Source organism: Nannobrachium achirus (genome assembly GCF_963921795.1).
Source record: "Nannobrachium achirus genome assembly, chromosome: 19".
In the NCBI taxonomy this organism is placed as follows: domain Eukaryota; kingdom Metazoa; phylum Chordata; class Actinopteri; order Myctophiformes; family Myctophidae; genus Nannobrachium; species Nannobrachium achirus.
Window position 1 is genome coordinate 61,041,634 of NC_137826.1, and position 17,927 is coordinate 61,059,560.

At 43.5% G+C, this 17,927-nt stretch overlaps 1 protein-coding gene across 1 annotated transcript in view; it reads right to left on the reverse strand.

Annotated features, from left to right (window-relative positions):
- The window catches only part of LOC308304301 (stress-induced-phosphoprotein 1-like), a 46,199-nt gene extending 33,415 nt beyond the window's left edge, over positions 1-12,784 (reverse strand). Inside the window, exons 1-3 of the mRNA XM_080748878.1 lie at positions 12,731-12,784; positions 2,585-2,794; positions 554-695 (exon numbers count right to left, since the gene is read on the reverse strand). Coding sequence (XP_080605004.1) covers positions 554-695; positions 2,585-2,794; positions 12,731-12,733 — 355 coding nt within the window. The 5' untranslated portion in view covers positions 12,734-12,784. The remainder of the gene's footprint in view (positions 1-553; positions 696-2,584; positions 2,795-12,730) is intronic.
- Positions 12,785-17,927: the final 5,143 nt, after the last annotated feature.

The following is a 17,927-nucleotide window of genomic DNA, read 5'->3' on the forward strand; positions in this document are numbered from 1 at the left end:
GCTAGGCGGGCCTCCAGTTAGTAACTAGTTAGTAACTAGTGGTTAGTTAAACTCCAACCTGCTAGGCAGGCCTCCAGTTAGTAACTAGTGGTTAGTTAAACTCCAACCTGCTAGGCAGGCCTCCAGTTAGTAACTAGTTAGTAACTAGTGGTTAGTTAAACTCCAAACTGCTAGGCGGGCCTCCAGTTAGTAACTAGTTAGTAACTAGTGGTTAGTTAAACTCCAACCTGTTAGGCGGGCCTCTATGTGCTGTGGCCCCTCTTTAAGCTGCTGGTTAGGGTTAGTAACTAGTGTTTATTAAGATGTAACCTGCTAGTAACTAGTTAGTAACTAGAGTTTTAGTTCAACTCCAACCTGCTAAGCGAGCCTCTAGTTACTAACTAGTTAGTAACTAGTGGTTAGTTCTAACCTGCTAGGCGGACCTCTAGTTAGTAACTAGTTAGTAACTAGTGTTCAGCTCTAACCTGCGAGGCAGGCCCAGTCCTTCTTTCAGCTGCTGGTTAGGGTTAGTAACTAGTTAGTAACTAGTTAGTAACTAGTGTTCAGTTCTAACCTGCTAAGCGGGCCTCTATGTTCTGAAGCCCCTCTTTCAGCTGCTGGTTCTGAGGTTCATGTCTCAGTCCTTCTCTGTAGGTCAGCTTGGCCTCCTCCAACCGACCCTGGAACTCCTGGGCTGTGGCTTTCCTGGAGTAACCCTGGATAACACAGTTAGAGTTATACAATACTTTACCAGAGTAACCCTGGATATTAACAGTTAGTTATACATTACTTTACTAGAGTAACCCTGGATAACACAGTTAGAGTTATACAATACTTTACCAGAGTAACCCTGGATATTAACAGTTAGTTATACATTACTTTACTAGAGTAACCCTGGATAACACAGTTAGAGTTATACAATACTTTACCAGAGTAACCCTGGATATTAACAGTTAGTTATACATTACTTTACTAGAGTAACCCTGGATAACACAGTTAGAGTTATACAATACTTTACCAGAGTAACCCTGGATATTAACAGTTAGTTATACATTACTTTACTAGAGTAACCCTGGATAACACAGTTAGAAACATTCTGTTATAACATGCTTTACTAGAGTAACCCTGGATTTAGAGAGTTGTACAATACTTTACTACAGTAACCCTGGATAACAACAGTTAGAAACATTCTGTTATAACATGCTTTACTGGATGGAGTAAGCCTGGATCACAACAGTTAGAGTTATAAATACTTTCCTAGAGCAGGGGTTTTCAAAGTGGGTGACGGGGCACCCTGGGGTAGCCTGACACTTCAGTCCGCACATCACCCCCCCCTGTTGGTGGGTGGTTTGTAGTGTGGACTGAAGCTGCACATATTTTAATCTATTTCAAACGCGCCTGAAGAGCGGGCGCATTGAATGGGCCAATCAGGGTTGTATGCTTGGGGCACGTGAACTCTATGCTCCGGTCCCAGCCCCCTCCAAACAGAGCTCTTGAGCTCACGTGAGACTCGCTCGTGGACTCTGATTGGTGTCCTCTGCCCACGTGAGAGTCTAGTGGACTCTGATTGGTCCGTGAAAACTGTCATGGCGGAGTCAGACTCGACTCGTATTATTAATAAACTATGAAATAGTGCCGTTTCCTCACGTTTTAATACCATTTTGCACTAACGTAAACATGCAGACATATAATATGTTATGAGAAATAACGTATTTTTGCAATGTCACGCCACGTCGCGTGTGTGTGTGTGTATGTGTGTGTGTGTGTGTGTGTGTGACGTCAATAGGCTTTAGCCCGCCCACGCCGAAATAGAATCTGCCCTGGTAATCTCAGACTCTCCCGGAGTGAAACGTAGTGAACGTAGTGTGAGATGTCTGGCGCTCGCAGTCAGGCAAACCCTGGGGTGCCATGACGGCAGTCCAGGGGTGCCGCGAGATCATTTGATAATATTTGGAAAAATTATTTAGTATCATTTTAAACTTGAAGTACAAAGTTATTTTCAGTCAGTTCTAACCAAAATGGCTGTTATCTCAACGTTTTCCTCGCAACATAATCACTAAAATATCGTCACTGTTGGGCAGAAACCTCGTATCTCCAAGTTTGAAATGTGTACGTCTTTTGGTAAAGCAAAGCCCTGCTTCATCATACAAGACTGTCGCACAAAACTAGTGAAAACAGCCGGAATAAATAACAGCAATGCCTAAAGACAGGTATTGTAAGCGGTTGAAGATGGATGGATGGATGGACACCGGCAACCTGACAAGCACTAAGAGTTGAGGAATTACATTTTGTATGAGACGGTTCTATTTTGAAAATAGCAGATCTACATGCTCACAACGCCTTGTGTTGCGAGGCGTTGTGAGCATGTAGATCGGCTATTTTCACAATTTCTGCCTCTAATATTTGACAATTTGGCCAATGTTTAATTTGTCATTTCAGAGATATTAACAAAATCAATAACCAAAGACAATGCATAGATATTTTTTTCCAGGACCTTCCAGGACCCTTGATACATTCCAAAACTTTTCCAGTACTGGAAAAATATTTTTCTAATTTCAAAATATTTCCAGAAATGTCATGACCGTGGGAACCCTGTAACTCTCACCTTGCCCCAGTCAGGTTTGATCTTGATGGTGTGACAGGCGTCCTTCAGAGCGTTCTCGTAGTCAGCCTTCTTGGCGTAGGCAGCAGAGCGGTTGGAGTAGAGCACATGGTTGTTGGGCTCCAGGACCACCGCCTCCGTGTAGCAGCGGATCGCCTCATCGATGTTCCCTCCACTGAGGGCCTTGTTACCCTGCTCTTTGAGTGCTGAAGCCTATAGGAACATACAGTTATAATATATATTATATTATATTATATGATGTTACCCTGCTCTGAGTGCTGAAGCCTGTATGAACATACAGTACATGTTATAATATATATTATATTATATTATATGATGTTACCCTGCTCTGAGTGCTGAAGCCTGTAGGAACATACAGTATGTTATAATATATATTATATTATATTATACAGTACATGTTATAATATATATTATATTATATTATATGATGTTACCCTGCTCTGAGTGCTGAAGCCTGTAGGAACATACAGTATGTTATAATATATATTATATTATATTATATGATGTTACCCTGCTCTGAGTGCTGAAGCCTGTATGAACATACAGTATGTTATAATATATATTATATTATATTATATGATGTTACCCTGCTCTGAGTGCTGAAGCCTGTAGGAACATACAGTATGTTATAATATATATTATATTATATTATATGATGTTACCCTGCTCTTTGAGTGCTGAAGCCTGTAGGAACATAGTTATAATATATATTATATTATATTATATGATGTTACCCTGCTCTGAGTGCTGAAGCCTGTATGAACATACAGTACATGTTATAATATATATTATATTATATTATATGATGTTACCCTGCTCTGAGTGCTGAAGCCTGTATGAACATACAGTATGTTATAATATATATTATATTATATTATATGATGTTACCCTGCTCTGAGTGCTGAAGCCTGTATGAACATACAGTACATGTTATAATATATATTATATTATATTATATGATGTTACCCTGCTCTGAGTGCTGAAGCCTATATGAACATACAGTATGTTATAATATATATTATATTATATTATATGATGTTACCCTGCTCTGAGTGCTGAAGCCTGTATGAACATACAGTACATGTTATAATATATATTATTCTAATGAGGTCAGGCATTGACACTAAGGCTTGCCCACCTGTAAATCAATAAAACTTGGGCAGGTGAAGTTTGCTTTCAGGTTTTCCAACGGGGCAAGTGCTTGTTTGAGAAGGGACACACAAACGGTCTATAAACAACACCAGATATGTCTAAACACCTAAACGTGGCCAGAGTGCTTCTGGTCTGTGGAATGTAAAATAACTAAGAGCACTGTTTACCTTAAATGTGCTGTTTTCACTGTTGCTACACTTGAAATTAGTGTGAAACCATAGTATAGTATAGTATAGTATAGTATAGTATAGTATAGTATGGTCATAATCATAGCTATGCACTGTAGGTATTTGGATGTGGAGGTATTGTGATATGACATTTTATCACACAGCCCCAGAAAGTAAAGAAATAAGTGTTGAATTGAGCAGTAATTAAAATCTTACCTATTGTTTTATAATGGAAGATTTAATGTTCGGGCAAGTGGACATGACCTTTGGGCAAGTAGAACATGACCTGTACTTGCCTGACGGGCAAGTGCCTCTGAGACCTTAGTGTCAACCCCTGAAGGGTCCATTTCTACACTCTGAGTCAAAGTACAGACTGCAGACCTAAAGGTGCATTTGGAACCCCTATGGCAATGGCTTAAGGGGAACCAGTCTTTATCTGTGTGGACCATCATTATCACACATGTAAACTATGAGCAGTAAGCTAACAGCTGTCAGCTTGTAGATCGGCTATTTTAGCCATCATATGAGAAGCATATAGGGGAGGGGCTCACGTGGTGTGTGTGTGTGTGTGTGTGTGTGTCAGCTGTCTGTTGGCCAAACAGCTGTATTTGACAGTGAGGAAACAGGTGCGCGCGCGCACACACACACACACACACACACACACACACACACACACACACACACACACACACACACACACACACACACACACACACACACACACACACACACAAGGTTAGTCCTACACAGTCACTGAGTGCATCCTGTTAACACTGCTTAGTGTTAGAGAGAGAGCACTGATTTATCAATAGTTTCAATAAACTATCAAATGTATTACAGGGGTCTTCAACAGGGGGTCCAGGACCCCTAGGGGGTCCTAAGAGTTACTACAGGGGGTCCAGGACCCCTAGGGGGTCCTCAGAGTTACTACAGGGGGTCCTCCAAATCTTAGTGATAGAAGCTTTTGTCCCTCCTTTTTTACATTAACCACTTGAACCCTAGCGTCCATATTCTGAGAACATTAGCCACGAATAGCAGATCTACAAGCTTGTGAGCTTTAGTGTAGAGGGGAAAAAGAGCAGACTAAGTACAGAGTGAAAGGTCAAGTTTATTAAGTATTGACGGTTCAAGTGGTTAAATATCTGAAAACACAAATTGACATGAATCCAAAACACACTGATGATTGTGCTGTCAAACAATGAAACTATATGGAATCTATGAACAGTTTGTGGGGGTCCCTGCTTCATCTCTCTCTCAACTAAGGGGTCCCTGCTTCATCTCTCTCTCAACTAAGGGGTCCCTGCTTCATCTCTCTCTCAACTAAGGGGTCCCTGCTTCATCTCTCTCTCAACTAAGGGGTCCCTGCTTCATCTCTCTCTCGGCTAAGGGGTCCCTGCTTCATCTCTCTCGGCTAAGGGGTCCCTGCTTCATCTCTCTCTCTCAGCTAAGGGGTCCCTGCTTCATCTCTCTCTCGGCTAAGGGGTCCCTGCTTCATCTCTCTCTCAGCTAAGGGGTCCCTGCTTCATCTCTCTCTCAGCTAAGGGGTCCCTGCTTCATCTCTCTCTCAGCTAAGGGGTCCCTGCTTCATCTCTCTCTCAACTAAGGGGTCCCTGCTTCATCTCTCTCTCAGCTAAGGGGTCCCTGCTTCATCTCTCTCTCAGCTAAGGGGTCCCTGCTTCATCTCTCTCTCAACTAAGGGGTCCTTGGCCTGAAAACATTGAAGACCCCTGGTCTATTACAATGCCTGCATTAAGCTGAAACATAAGAGGCATCAAAACGTCTCACCACGATAATCAATATTTTAGATGTTATCCCAGTCTGTCTGACTGTCCATCATTAATACCTGATATGGTCTTTTAGGAGTGTACTGATGTGGCTTATAGAGATTGTTATTTTGGGGGTGAACTACTCCTTTAAGGGTACCAGATCATCTCAGCTGGGTTTCTCATAATCACTAATCACATTAGAATACACTTTTAAATACATTTCCCAACGCTATGACACTGCAGTCTACACACTGAACCACACACTTGTGTTAAGATGTGACAAACAATTATCACAGCAGCAAAGCTTAGCTTACTCCAAGGACAATGTTTTAGGGGGATTTCAGCAACATAGAATCTGATTATCTGAATGCTTCTATCGTTTGATGATCAAGATTTACTATTATTAATTATATTGTATTCACCTTCATCATTATGATCATATTATTGCGACCGTAGGTCGCACTTACTACAGAAAGCTCCACCAGGTGTCCGTGCGTCAGTCAGTCAGTCCGTCCGTCACACGTCAGACGTCAGACTTTTGCCCTGCTCATATCTCCGCAACCGTTGCCCCGATCCATGCCAGATTTTGCACACACACTCCTTACCTGCCAAACTACAACCTCCAAGGACCCCCGGAGTTCCAGGGGGACCCCCAGGTCCCTGGGGGACCCCCAGGTGTAAAAAAAATACCAAATGTGCAAAAATGACCAAATGACCACCCCCACGGGGCTGCTCACGGGGAATTCCCGGGGACCACCCACTCCTGCTACTCCAGAACGGATGCAAAAGTGGTGGCGCCCCCAGTGGAGGACCCCCTCCACTGCAGCTCACATAAAATGCCCTAACTCGGCCTAGGAGCGTCCGGGAGAGCCGGGGCCGGTACCTATTCGTCCGCCAAGGCAACGCGGAGACCCCACCCCTCATTTCTCACATGGCCCTCTTCTAGCGAGACCTACGGTCGCTTATCTCCCGATTAGGGAGTCTTACTGGTTAGTACAGTGTCTGAGAAACAAGATGTCAATAAATAAATGTGAAAGCATTGATGTTTGTATCAATAAAACCATGAGTATTAATTGCCAATAATAATAATAATAATAATAAGTAACCCTTTACAGTAACAGTAACACATGAGGCTAGCAGCTGCATCAGGCAGGGAGTCAAACATGCTGAATAGAATTATTGCGACCGTAGGTCGCATTTACTATCAAACCCTGCACAAAGTGTCAGTCCGTCAGTCCGTCAGTCTGTCCGTCTGTCTGTCACACCTCACACGTCACACTCTTGCCCTGCTCATATCTCCGCAACCGTTGCCCCGATCCATGCCAAATTTTGCACACACGCTCCTTGCCTGCCAAACTACAATCTCCAAGGACCCCCGGAGCTCCAGGGACCACCAGGTCCCTGGGGGACCCCCAGATGTAAAAAAACAACCAAATGTGCAAAACTGACCAAATGACCACCCCAACGGGGCTGCTCACGGGGAATTCCCGGGGACCACCCACTCCTGGTGCTCCAGAACGGATGCAAAAGTGGTGGCGCCCCCAGTGGAGGACCCCCTACACTGCAGCTCACATAAAATGCCGTAACTCCGGCTAGGAGCGACCGGGACAGCCGGGGCCGGTACCTATTCGTCAGCCTTGCCGGCGCGGAGACCCCACCCCTCATTTCTCACATGGCCCTCTTCTAGCGCCACCATGAGGCCGATTCTTGCAAAACACATTTTTGGACACTGCTCCTACAATTTTTGCCCTAAAATCACGCAAATCTGTACACAGTGGCCCTCATTTATCAATGGAGTGTAAAAAATGGTCTATTTTTTTCACCAAATTTTGCGTAGGGCAACGTGTGCACGGCATTTATCAATGCTTCCTAAACAGACACACCTGGCGTACATTTGATCCCAGCGTTGATAAATGCCGCAGCTGAATTCAATCTGGCACGCCCTTAAATATTCGAGTCTCAGAAGCCTCTCCCCCAGATTTTGCGACAATGAGTTGTCAGAAGACGGCAAAAAAACGAAACTATGCGGAGGAGGAGGTTGATGTCCTCACCTCGGAGGTTGCCAAACATAAGCGTACGCTGTTTGGTAACAAAAGCGGTGGGATTAGCGCTCTTAGCAAAAACAAGATTTGGACCAAGATAACAACTGAAGTGAACAGCGTTTCACGCGATGTCAGGACTACAGCAGAGGTATGATTTACCATTTCAATATGGATTTAATATAGCTTGATATAGCCTAGATTTGTTTGATTTACCATTTCAATCTAGATTTAGCCTATAGCCTAATATAGCCTATTATATTTGAACAATATGCCACAGCGTAGGCCTACTTCTCTTTTATAATGTCTATTTACATTCATTAATTTATAGGTTAAGAAGAAGTGGTCTGACATTAAGATGGCAGTCAAGAAGCGCATCAGCGCTCATCGCCAGAGCGCACTGTTAACCGGTGGTGGTCAAGTAAGTTTGTTATGTGACATTGTAGCCCGCAAAGCAACAAGTTGATTAAATGCAATACAGATGGGAAACTTATTTCCATTGTGATCCTATGACCAGACTAATCCAGATTTGGAGCTGACCGAGGTGGAGGAGAGGGTGGCCAGCCTGATAGGCAAGGAATCAATTGAAGGGTTGGATGTGCCAGGAGGCGACACCGCTGTTTTTGATGGTAAGATCATGCATATGATATCAGTAGCCTATTGCCTTACATTTAAATGAGTACACCGTTCACACATTTACAGTAGTTTTTATTCTTTATACAATTTGTCATTTCAGAGCTTTCGTGCAGTGGCACAACGGGGGAAGCCGATTCAGAGGAGGAAGGAGCTGGTGGCAGTGGTTCCTCGGTCCCCAGCAGTGGTGTCCCGGCTGGCGGTGGTGCGGCCCGTGCGGGAGGCGGTGGACTGCGCGGTGAGAGCGCGCGGCCTTCCGCGGTCCCCAGCAGCAGTGGTGTCCCAGCTGGCGGTGGTGCGGCCCGTGCGGGAGGCCGTGGACTGCGCGGTGAGAGCGCGCTGCCTTCCACGGTCCCCAGCAGCGATGTCCCAGCTGGCGGTGGTGCGGCCCGTGCGGGAGGCGGTGGAGAGGTGCGCGGTGGGAGCGCGCGGCCTTCCACGGTCCCCAACATCCCAGCTGGTAGTGGTGGTGTTGCGGCAGGCAGAGGAGAGGTGCGCGGTGAGAGCGCGCGCCCTTCCTCTGCTGCCGAAAGGGCGCAGGTGGTCACAGCAGCAGTCCTGGAGGGCCAACAGAATATTATCGAAGCCTTGGGTCAGATCAATCGGTCTTTAATTAATTTAACCGAGTGCATCTCTCAGGGTGTGGAAAGAATCTGCAGCGTACTGCAGACGCGGCCGAATGCAGAATAAAAAAATGTTGGTCAGTAAAACGCTGTGTAAAGTGTCTGATTTATTCCATGTTGTTTCGTTGCCTTTGCTATTTCATGCTAATGTTTGTAAACCCTGGAGCACTTTGCGGTATGCATTTTTGTAATGATAATTATCATTTCTGCATTATAAATAGTATTTCGTTGCTTATCAGGCTAAACAGTCAGAATGGGGTTACATACATTTTTAAAAACGACGAATGATTTCCGCCCTCCTCTCTGCGGCCCTCTGGTAATCATTCCCTGGTAGTGGTAGCATTGGTTCCATGGGCTCGGCCTCGTCCATCAACATGGGGCCTTCCAGGGGCACTCCGTGGGCCACCGCAATATTATGGAGAACAGCACAGGCCAGTATCATGTTGCAAGCCTTCTCTGGCTTGTACAACATTGTGCCACCAGTGTGGCTCAGGGAAAGCCACCTGCCTTTGTGACACAAGCAGATGTGGATTAGACTTAAATATCTGATAACCAAATAAATGATTAAATGATCACACACGCATCTCACCTTTTAAATGCCCAATGCAGCGCTCCACAGTAGAGCGTGTATCGATGTGCGCATCGTTGAACCTGCGCTCCTGGGCAGTTTGGGGTTCCTGCAGTGGAGTAATGAGGTACTCTGCCATGGCATAACCTTTGTCACCTAGAACACATGTCCCACTGAAATGTTAGTATTTGGAATACATCTAAATTAATGTTTTTCATGTTTAAGCCTATAGCCAAATCTACTCACCAATTAGATGACTCCTGCCGCGTAAAGCGCCCGCCTGCAGTTCAATTCCCACACCACTGTTGTGGAATATGTAGGAGTCGTGGGAACCCCCTGGCCACCGGGCCACCACATTGAGGAGGGATAGGTCGGCATCACAAATTACCTGAACGTTGATGGAATGGTAGTTTTTGCGATTGACATATGCATAAGCATTAACCGATGGTGGCTTAATTCGGACATGCGTGCAGTCAATCGCTCCAATCACGTTCGGTAATCCAGCAATGTCATAAAACCCACGTTTAATCAATGTTTGCTGGTGCCCCTCGTTATATGGGAACCGGATGAATTCCTCTGTAAGGGATTTAATAGCCTCCAGTACAGAAGGCATCATCCGGCTCACCGTGGGCTGAGTGATGCCAGACCTATCCCCGATCTCGCGTTGGAATGTCCCGGTGGCCAGCACCCCCAATGTGGAGAGAACCTGGGTGGGCACTGATATGGCGCGCGAGCGCCTGGTTTGTCTCCTTAAAATGGGTTCGAGTCTATCACACAGCCAGATTAAAATGTGCCGTGGAAAACGTAACCGACTCATCAGCCAGGTGTTGGTTTCGGCTAATAGATCGGCTCTGTCTTTAAAGACCCGCTCGGCCCTAAGATGCGCACCCTCTTCTCCATTCTCTTCTTCCTCTGCTGCCTCTGCTATGATCTCTTCTAGAAAAGCCAGGTCTGCCATTGTTGCCATCTGATGACTGTCAAATCTCATTTAAATAGGTGCCAAAATGTACATAACGGTTTTTAATTGGTCGGGTGATCGCTTCTAATTATGTCACCTGTTGTAAAAGATTTGGATATCGTTTACCTATTTTTTATGCGTTTAGGAAATATACGCATTTCTTTTTTCTTTTTTAAATTTTTATTATGGATTTCTTTGCTAGCTATATATTTATTTTAGTCAATACATATGTTTAGATGCCTGTCAGATGCTGCTTTGCTGCCTACGATGGAACAAAGTGGTGTAAGATGAATCGTACACCACCTCAGGACCTGACGTGAGATTTGATCCTACCCTAGACCAAAGTCAAAGTCAAGTTGAAATGATAAATGTCGAGACTTCCCTAAATTTCGGTGTACACCCAAATTTTGATCTGCACCACGTTGATAAATGAGGGCCAGTATGTCTACACTCATCCCATCAACATGAATCTCTCCCATATAGCGCCACCTCCAGGCCGATTTTTAAAAACACATTTTTGGACACTGCTCCTACAGATTTTGCCCTAAAATCACGAAAATCACTACACAGTATGTCTACACTCATGTCATCAACATGGATCAGGAAGATTTTGGCAAAACCCATTTTTGCCCTATTTGTGGAGATAAGTGACCTACGGTCGCTTATCTCCCGATTAGGGAGCCTTACTTGTTATTATGAGTTGCTCAGCTGGTTATTTACATAAAATGTACAAGATTTTCATAAAATGAACCTTTCCCCCAAACAAATAGCAGATCTGCAAGATCACAAGGCGTCGCATGGCAACGCGCTGTGCTCTTGTAGATCTGCTCTGGGCATGAGAGTGATGAGACCATACCAGAAGGGTTAGGGTTAGGGTTAGGGCATGAGAGTGATGAGACCATACCAGAAGATTCCAGAGAGAAGCTCTGAAACTCAGCATGAAATTAATATGAAACACTGAAATAAAACAGATATACAGTTATACTGTAACTATAACAATAACTATAAAATAAATACACGTGTCTACTATAACTATAAAATGAACTGAAACCAACTGCTTTGGTTTAGACTTCATCAGAGACACAACATAATATAAGCTAAAAGATGAGGTTTGGTCCATCAGGCTACAGTCTATCTGCATCTACAGGACTGTGTTATGTTTTTAATCAATGCCAAATGCAGTCATGAATCAATAATGAAGCAGCAGAGGGTTTAATGATCACATTAATTAATATAAATCTCTCCATGTCAACAATAAAGGCCTGATTAGCTGCTCTGTCACTGCAGCCGGTTAGCATTAGCATCATGCTAGCTATATGAATGCAATGCAAAGGGTTTCATTCTCAACAATAGCAGTAGAATAACAACATTAACACACTAATAACAGCTCCACAACAAACACAACATGGCAGACAGTTAGGAGGCTCATAATGACGTCAATAAAACACAATAAGTTAAGAGTTGTGTTCTTTTATAAAAGCTCGTTATGCTAACACCGCACTACTGAAACATAACTGTCATATCATAACCGTCATGGATCCTCCTCAACCTGGGGTTGAGCAGTTTAGCCAGTTGGCCAAGTATGTTTACAACAAACGTTCTGAATTCAGACATAAAGTGCTTACTGAAGGCTCACGGATGTCACAATGTGTTCTGCTTAAAGCAGAATCACCCGAATCTTCCGTATTGTTTAATAAGAAGCATTTTAATCTGATCGGTCGCCATTGTCTACGTAAGTTTTACATGTATCAAGAGTGCAGTACATCTCCCAACCGATGGGGGTCGCGTGGTTGAAAGTCTGAGAACATGGCCGCCGATCGGATAAAAATGCTTTTTATCAAAAATAAGGAAGATAAGGTTATTTCTGTCTAAGCGGACCGCATTGTGAAACCCGTGAGACTTCAGCAAGCACTTTGTTTTTAAATGTGAACCTTTGTATCAAAATACGAGGCGAATTGTCAACACCGCTCCTCAGCGGGTTGAAGCTGCTCCATGACGGTGAGGTGATGAAGGACGGTCCTGTTCACAGCAGAGCTAACAGAAACACACCGCACGAGATGAACACAATACAAGCTTTAAAACTACAACACGTGACGTCAGGCTGTGTGCGGTGTTAAACTACGTGTCGTTGTAATGCTGTGATGAGTTTTAATGATGTCATTGTTGTAATTAAAGGTAGTTTTATGAGGTCATAATGTCAGCGCTGTGCTGCTGTAACTCACCATGAGGTTCTGCTTCTGGAAACTACCACCCTGAGGGATGCCAGGTCCGCAGCGATATACGTATGGTAGGCTACACTACACTACGGCTTCTTCTTCTTCTTCTTCTTTTAAGTTTCCGGCAGACTGGATGCCTTATGGCATATTGCTGCCTCCCACAGGTCGGGAGTATAACTTATTTGTAACTTTCCTTTTCGAGATGAAAATAATGTCCACCCGTGTACAGTATTACCCTATGTGTTCCCATTCCCCATATTACTCTCATTGTCTTGTCACTTGTTACTTGTCTGAGTAGACAAGAACCCTTCTCTTAAGGTATTATCCAGTTCTTCTCCAGAAACATCCGCCACGTTAAGGAATCTCCTTGCTGCGTCTAACACCATTTTGATTCTCTCAGATTTTGTCTTTATTTCTGCAGCACAGTTAATGACCATCGCTACAAATGCTAGGAATCGTCTCTTGTCCAATATTATGTGCTCCGGCTCGTCTGTCTTTTCCTCCTGTTCTGGTTGAACTACTGTCACCTGGGTGCTCCTCTCCACTCTCTGTACCGCTTCCGCATATGACAATCCCCTGCTTCCTTCTCTCATTTTCTTTACCTTAACCTCCGTCACTTTCCTTGGGCACTGTGCAGCCCCAGCATAGTGTTCACCGCCACAATGCAAGCACCTCGCCTTTTCCTCCTTCTCCTTACACTTCTCCTCACAGCTGTCCTTCCCACACCTCCCGCACCTTCTGTTTCCCCCACAAACGGCAGCAACATGTCCATACTCCTGACATTTAAAGCATCTAAGTGGTGCTCTCTCATATGGTCTAACCCTATAGCATATATAATCTAAATACACCCTCTCTGGCAAATCCCTTCCCTCAAAAGTCAACCGCACTGATTTGGTTTCCTCCCGTTCCCCTTCCCTGTACCTATAGCTAGCCTTCTTGCCTGACTTACCCCCTCAATCTCTAGGAATGCCTCTGGCTTCATTGTCAGAGGCACCCCGCTGACAACTCCCCTCTTTATCCCTCTTCCTCCAAGTTCGAAACAACTCACTGGGCACCCTGCAAATTTCTTTATCCTCGTGGCTTTCTCCATCTGTTCCTTGCTTTTACATTCAATGACCACCATCCCCGTCCTAGTAACCCTCACCAGCTTCACCTTCCCAACTTTCTTCTCCACAAACTGTCCTAGTTCCCTCGGGTTGCTAAAAACGCCGTCTTTCTGTACCACAGCTATCATTCCCACTACAAACTCCTTCTTTCTCTCCTCGACTGACCCCGTCCTCCTTCTCTTTCGACCCTGATCCTCCTTGTCAATCTCCTCGTCACTTTGACCCGACTCCGGATCCGTCGTCATTTCAGGTTCAGAACCCCCTGAGTTCTCCTTTGCCTCTCTCATTGCTTCCCAGTTGTCAACCTCATCCATCCACGGCTCACGTTTACGGGGCTGTTCAGCCTCCAATGTCCTTAATCTCTCATCTTCTTCATCGCATTCTATCATCCAAGGCTCTCGGATTTGGGAAACCAAACGGCCCGCCGCCATCCATGCGACCTCGCGCGAGACTCCCTCCCCTACACTACGGCGTTGCCAGATCAGTTAGATATACGTATGGTAGGCTACACTACACTACGGCGTTGCCAGATCAGTTAGATATACGTATGGTAGGCTACACTACACTACGGCGTTGCCAGATCAGTTAGATATACGTATGCTAGGCTACACTACGGCGTTGCCAGATCAGTTAGATATACGTATGCTAGGCTACACTACGGCGTTGCCAGATCAGTTAGATATACGTATGCTAGGCTACACTACGGCGTTGCCAGATCAGTTAGATATACGTATGCTAGGCTACTACGGCGTTGCCAGATCAGTTAGATATACGTATGGTAGGCTACACTACACTACGGCGTTGCCAGATCAGTTAGATATACGTATGCTAGGCTACACTACACTACGGCGTTGCCAGATCAGTTAGATATACGTATGGTAGGCTACACTACACTACGGCGTTGCCAGATCAGTTAGATATACGTATGGTAGGCAGGCTACACTACACTACGGCGTTGCCAGATCAGTTAGATATACGTACGGTAGGCTACACTACACTACGGCGTTGCCAGATCAGTTAGATATACGTATGCTAGGCTACACTACACTACGGCGTTGCCAGATCAGTTAGATATACGTATGCTAGGCTACACTACACTACGGCGTTGCCAGATCAGTTAGATATACGTATGGTGGGGGCACGGTGGCGCAGTCAGTAGTGCTGTCGCCTCACAGCTAGAAGGTCCTGGGTTCGATTCCCGCCGGGGGACACTGTGGGTGCTGGGGGCGTGTTCCCTCCTCCGCGTCATCAGTGCCCACACCCTAGGTGGGGTTGGCAAAAAGGGCCTTTCTGTGTGGAGTTTGCATGTTCTCCCCGTGTCTCCTAGGGTAGATACCCTCACAAAAACATGCAGTAATCCTGGTCTCTATAAAGCCTCCCCCTGGCCAGCCGGGGCGCCTGATGGAGGGGAATGGAACTGGTTGGAATAACGTGTTCCTTCCACGCGTTACGTCCAACCGGGGAAGCTCCCCCTGTCAGGTGATAAGAAGCGGCCTGCTCACTCCTCATGCATTGAAGGAAGCATGAGCTCAGTTCGGGGCCCTCCCCAGGTTGGCAGAGGGAGAGTAGAGCCCAGGATCACAGCTTAGGCAATTGGCACCGGGTGAAAAAATGGGTTACAAAAATCGTGGGATAAAAATTTAAGTAAAAAAAAAAAAAAGATATACGTATGGTAGGCTACATACACTACGGCGTTGCCAGATCAGTTAGATATACGTACGGTAGGCTACACTACACTACGGCGTTGCCAGATCAGTTAGATATACGTATGCTAGGCTACACTACGGCGTTGCCAGATCAGTTAGCAAGAGAAAAACAAGCCCAACTTTAGAATCATGCTCAAATAAACCACTGTAAATATGTGTTTCCCCCTTTCTTTGCTCTTTTATTTTACTTTTCTTCGTTATGACTGTTTATGATTGTATTTGTTGTTTACTATTGATTGATTGATTGATTGAAGAATTTATTAGAAGTTTGCAATAGAAAAAAGTACAGTTTCATGACAGTACAAATCACTGGTACAAGGACAGGTCAACTAAAAGCCGAGGCTTATTTCTACAGGAACCACACTTTAAGTATCTCATATAACATTGAAAGACAGACGGACAGAACATACTTTATCTAGGATAATATCAGTGATACTATCCTCTCTCCTCATTCAATGTTATACATACATAATACAATGTTATATGAGATACATAATTCAATGTTATATGAGATACATAATACAATGTTATATGAGATACATAATTCAATGTTATATGAGATACATAATACAATGTTATATGAGATAGATAATACAATGTTATATGAGATACATAATACAATGTTATATGAGATACATAATACAATGTTATATGAGATACATAATACAATGTTATATGAGATACATAATACAATGTTATATGAGATACATAATACAATGTTATATGAGATACATAATACAATGTTATATGAGATACATAATACAATGTTATATGAGATACATAATACAATGTTATATGAGATACATAATACAATGTTATATGAGATACATAATACAATGTTATATGAGATACATAATACAATGTTATATGAGATACATAATACAATGTTATATGAGATACATAATTCAATGTTATATGAGATACATAATACAATGTTATATGAGATACATAATACAATGTTATATGAGATACATAATACAATGTTATATGAGATACATAATACAATGTTATATGAGATACATAATACAATGTTATATGAGATACATAATACATAAGGGAAACAAGCACAAATAACCAACTAGACTTTAGAAACAAGATCTAATAAACAATACACTTTAGAAACAAGATCAAATATGAACATTTAAATGTGCTGATTAAGAGTTTCACTCACCATTAAGCCCCAGGGGGGTCCAGGGGAAAAATCCGCCTAAAATGTATGCCCAAATTGGAACAGTTGTGGACACAAAACTACAATGATTGTGGCTAATCTTGTCCCACCAAATGTCAGCTAACACCTGAAAATTCACAAATGCAGTGTAAAACATCACATTTCTCTTACCAAATTTTCCTGCTGTGATTATTTAGCTAGGAAAAGAGGATTGAAAAAGACCTCCGCCTATGGAAAGTTTGCCTTCTGAATAGTGAATGAGCCTCAAGACCTCATTGAAAACATAAATATTGAATAGAGAAATTGTTCACCAAGGTGTCATCAATTGATAGGCAAAATTGTATGAATATATTCCAAACTATGTAAACTCTACAGATGTTTTAGTGAGAGTAGTGCTGTAATATTAGTAATGTTAAAGTATAGGGTGAAAAATGATAAAAACGAGTAACAATAAGTAGTAATAATACTGTAATATGAGTAATGTATGGATGAAAAGTACAATGGCAGCTGATTACTATACTGTAGGACCACTGTAACAATAATCAACAATGAAATTGTACTTTTATTTGGTCTCTATTGATTTATTGACATTTATTGACAGCTGTTCAGAGGTCAACACCTTTTGCCCCCGCCGGCGGGGGCAATGGGGTTCAAGAGGTTAATGTTGATGTATTATGTGGTGTGCTGTCCTTACTTACTGTAAGTCACTGTGCATTCAGAGCGTCTGCGAAATGCCTCAGATATGAAATGTTAGTTTCCAGAAACTACCATCCTGGGGGTTGCCAGGTCCTGGGAATCAGTCACCATAATACCTACACCACGGCGTTGCCAGATTTATCAAGAGAAAAACAAGCCCAAATAATCAACTAGGCCTACACTTAAAAAAGCATATATTGTTTAGAAACAGGACCAAATAAATTGTGCCGCGTTGTGAGCTTGTAGATCTGCTGTTTTCACCACTTCTTAAACAACTAGGGTTCGCACACGCACACGCACACACACACAAACAGTGGTGGAAAAAAAGTATCAATACTGCAATATATAAATACTTAAGTAGCCTACAAGTACAAGTCCGGAATTCATGTACAAAAATGTACAAAATGAAAATAAGAGATCTACAAGCTCACAATGCATTGCGATGCGACGCGTTGTGAGCTTGTAGATCGGCTGTTTTCAAATAGCCACTGTTTAAAATGGATTAATGTATGTTTTATAATATAATA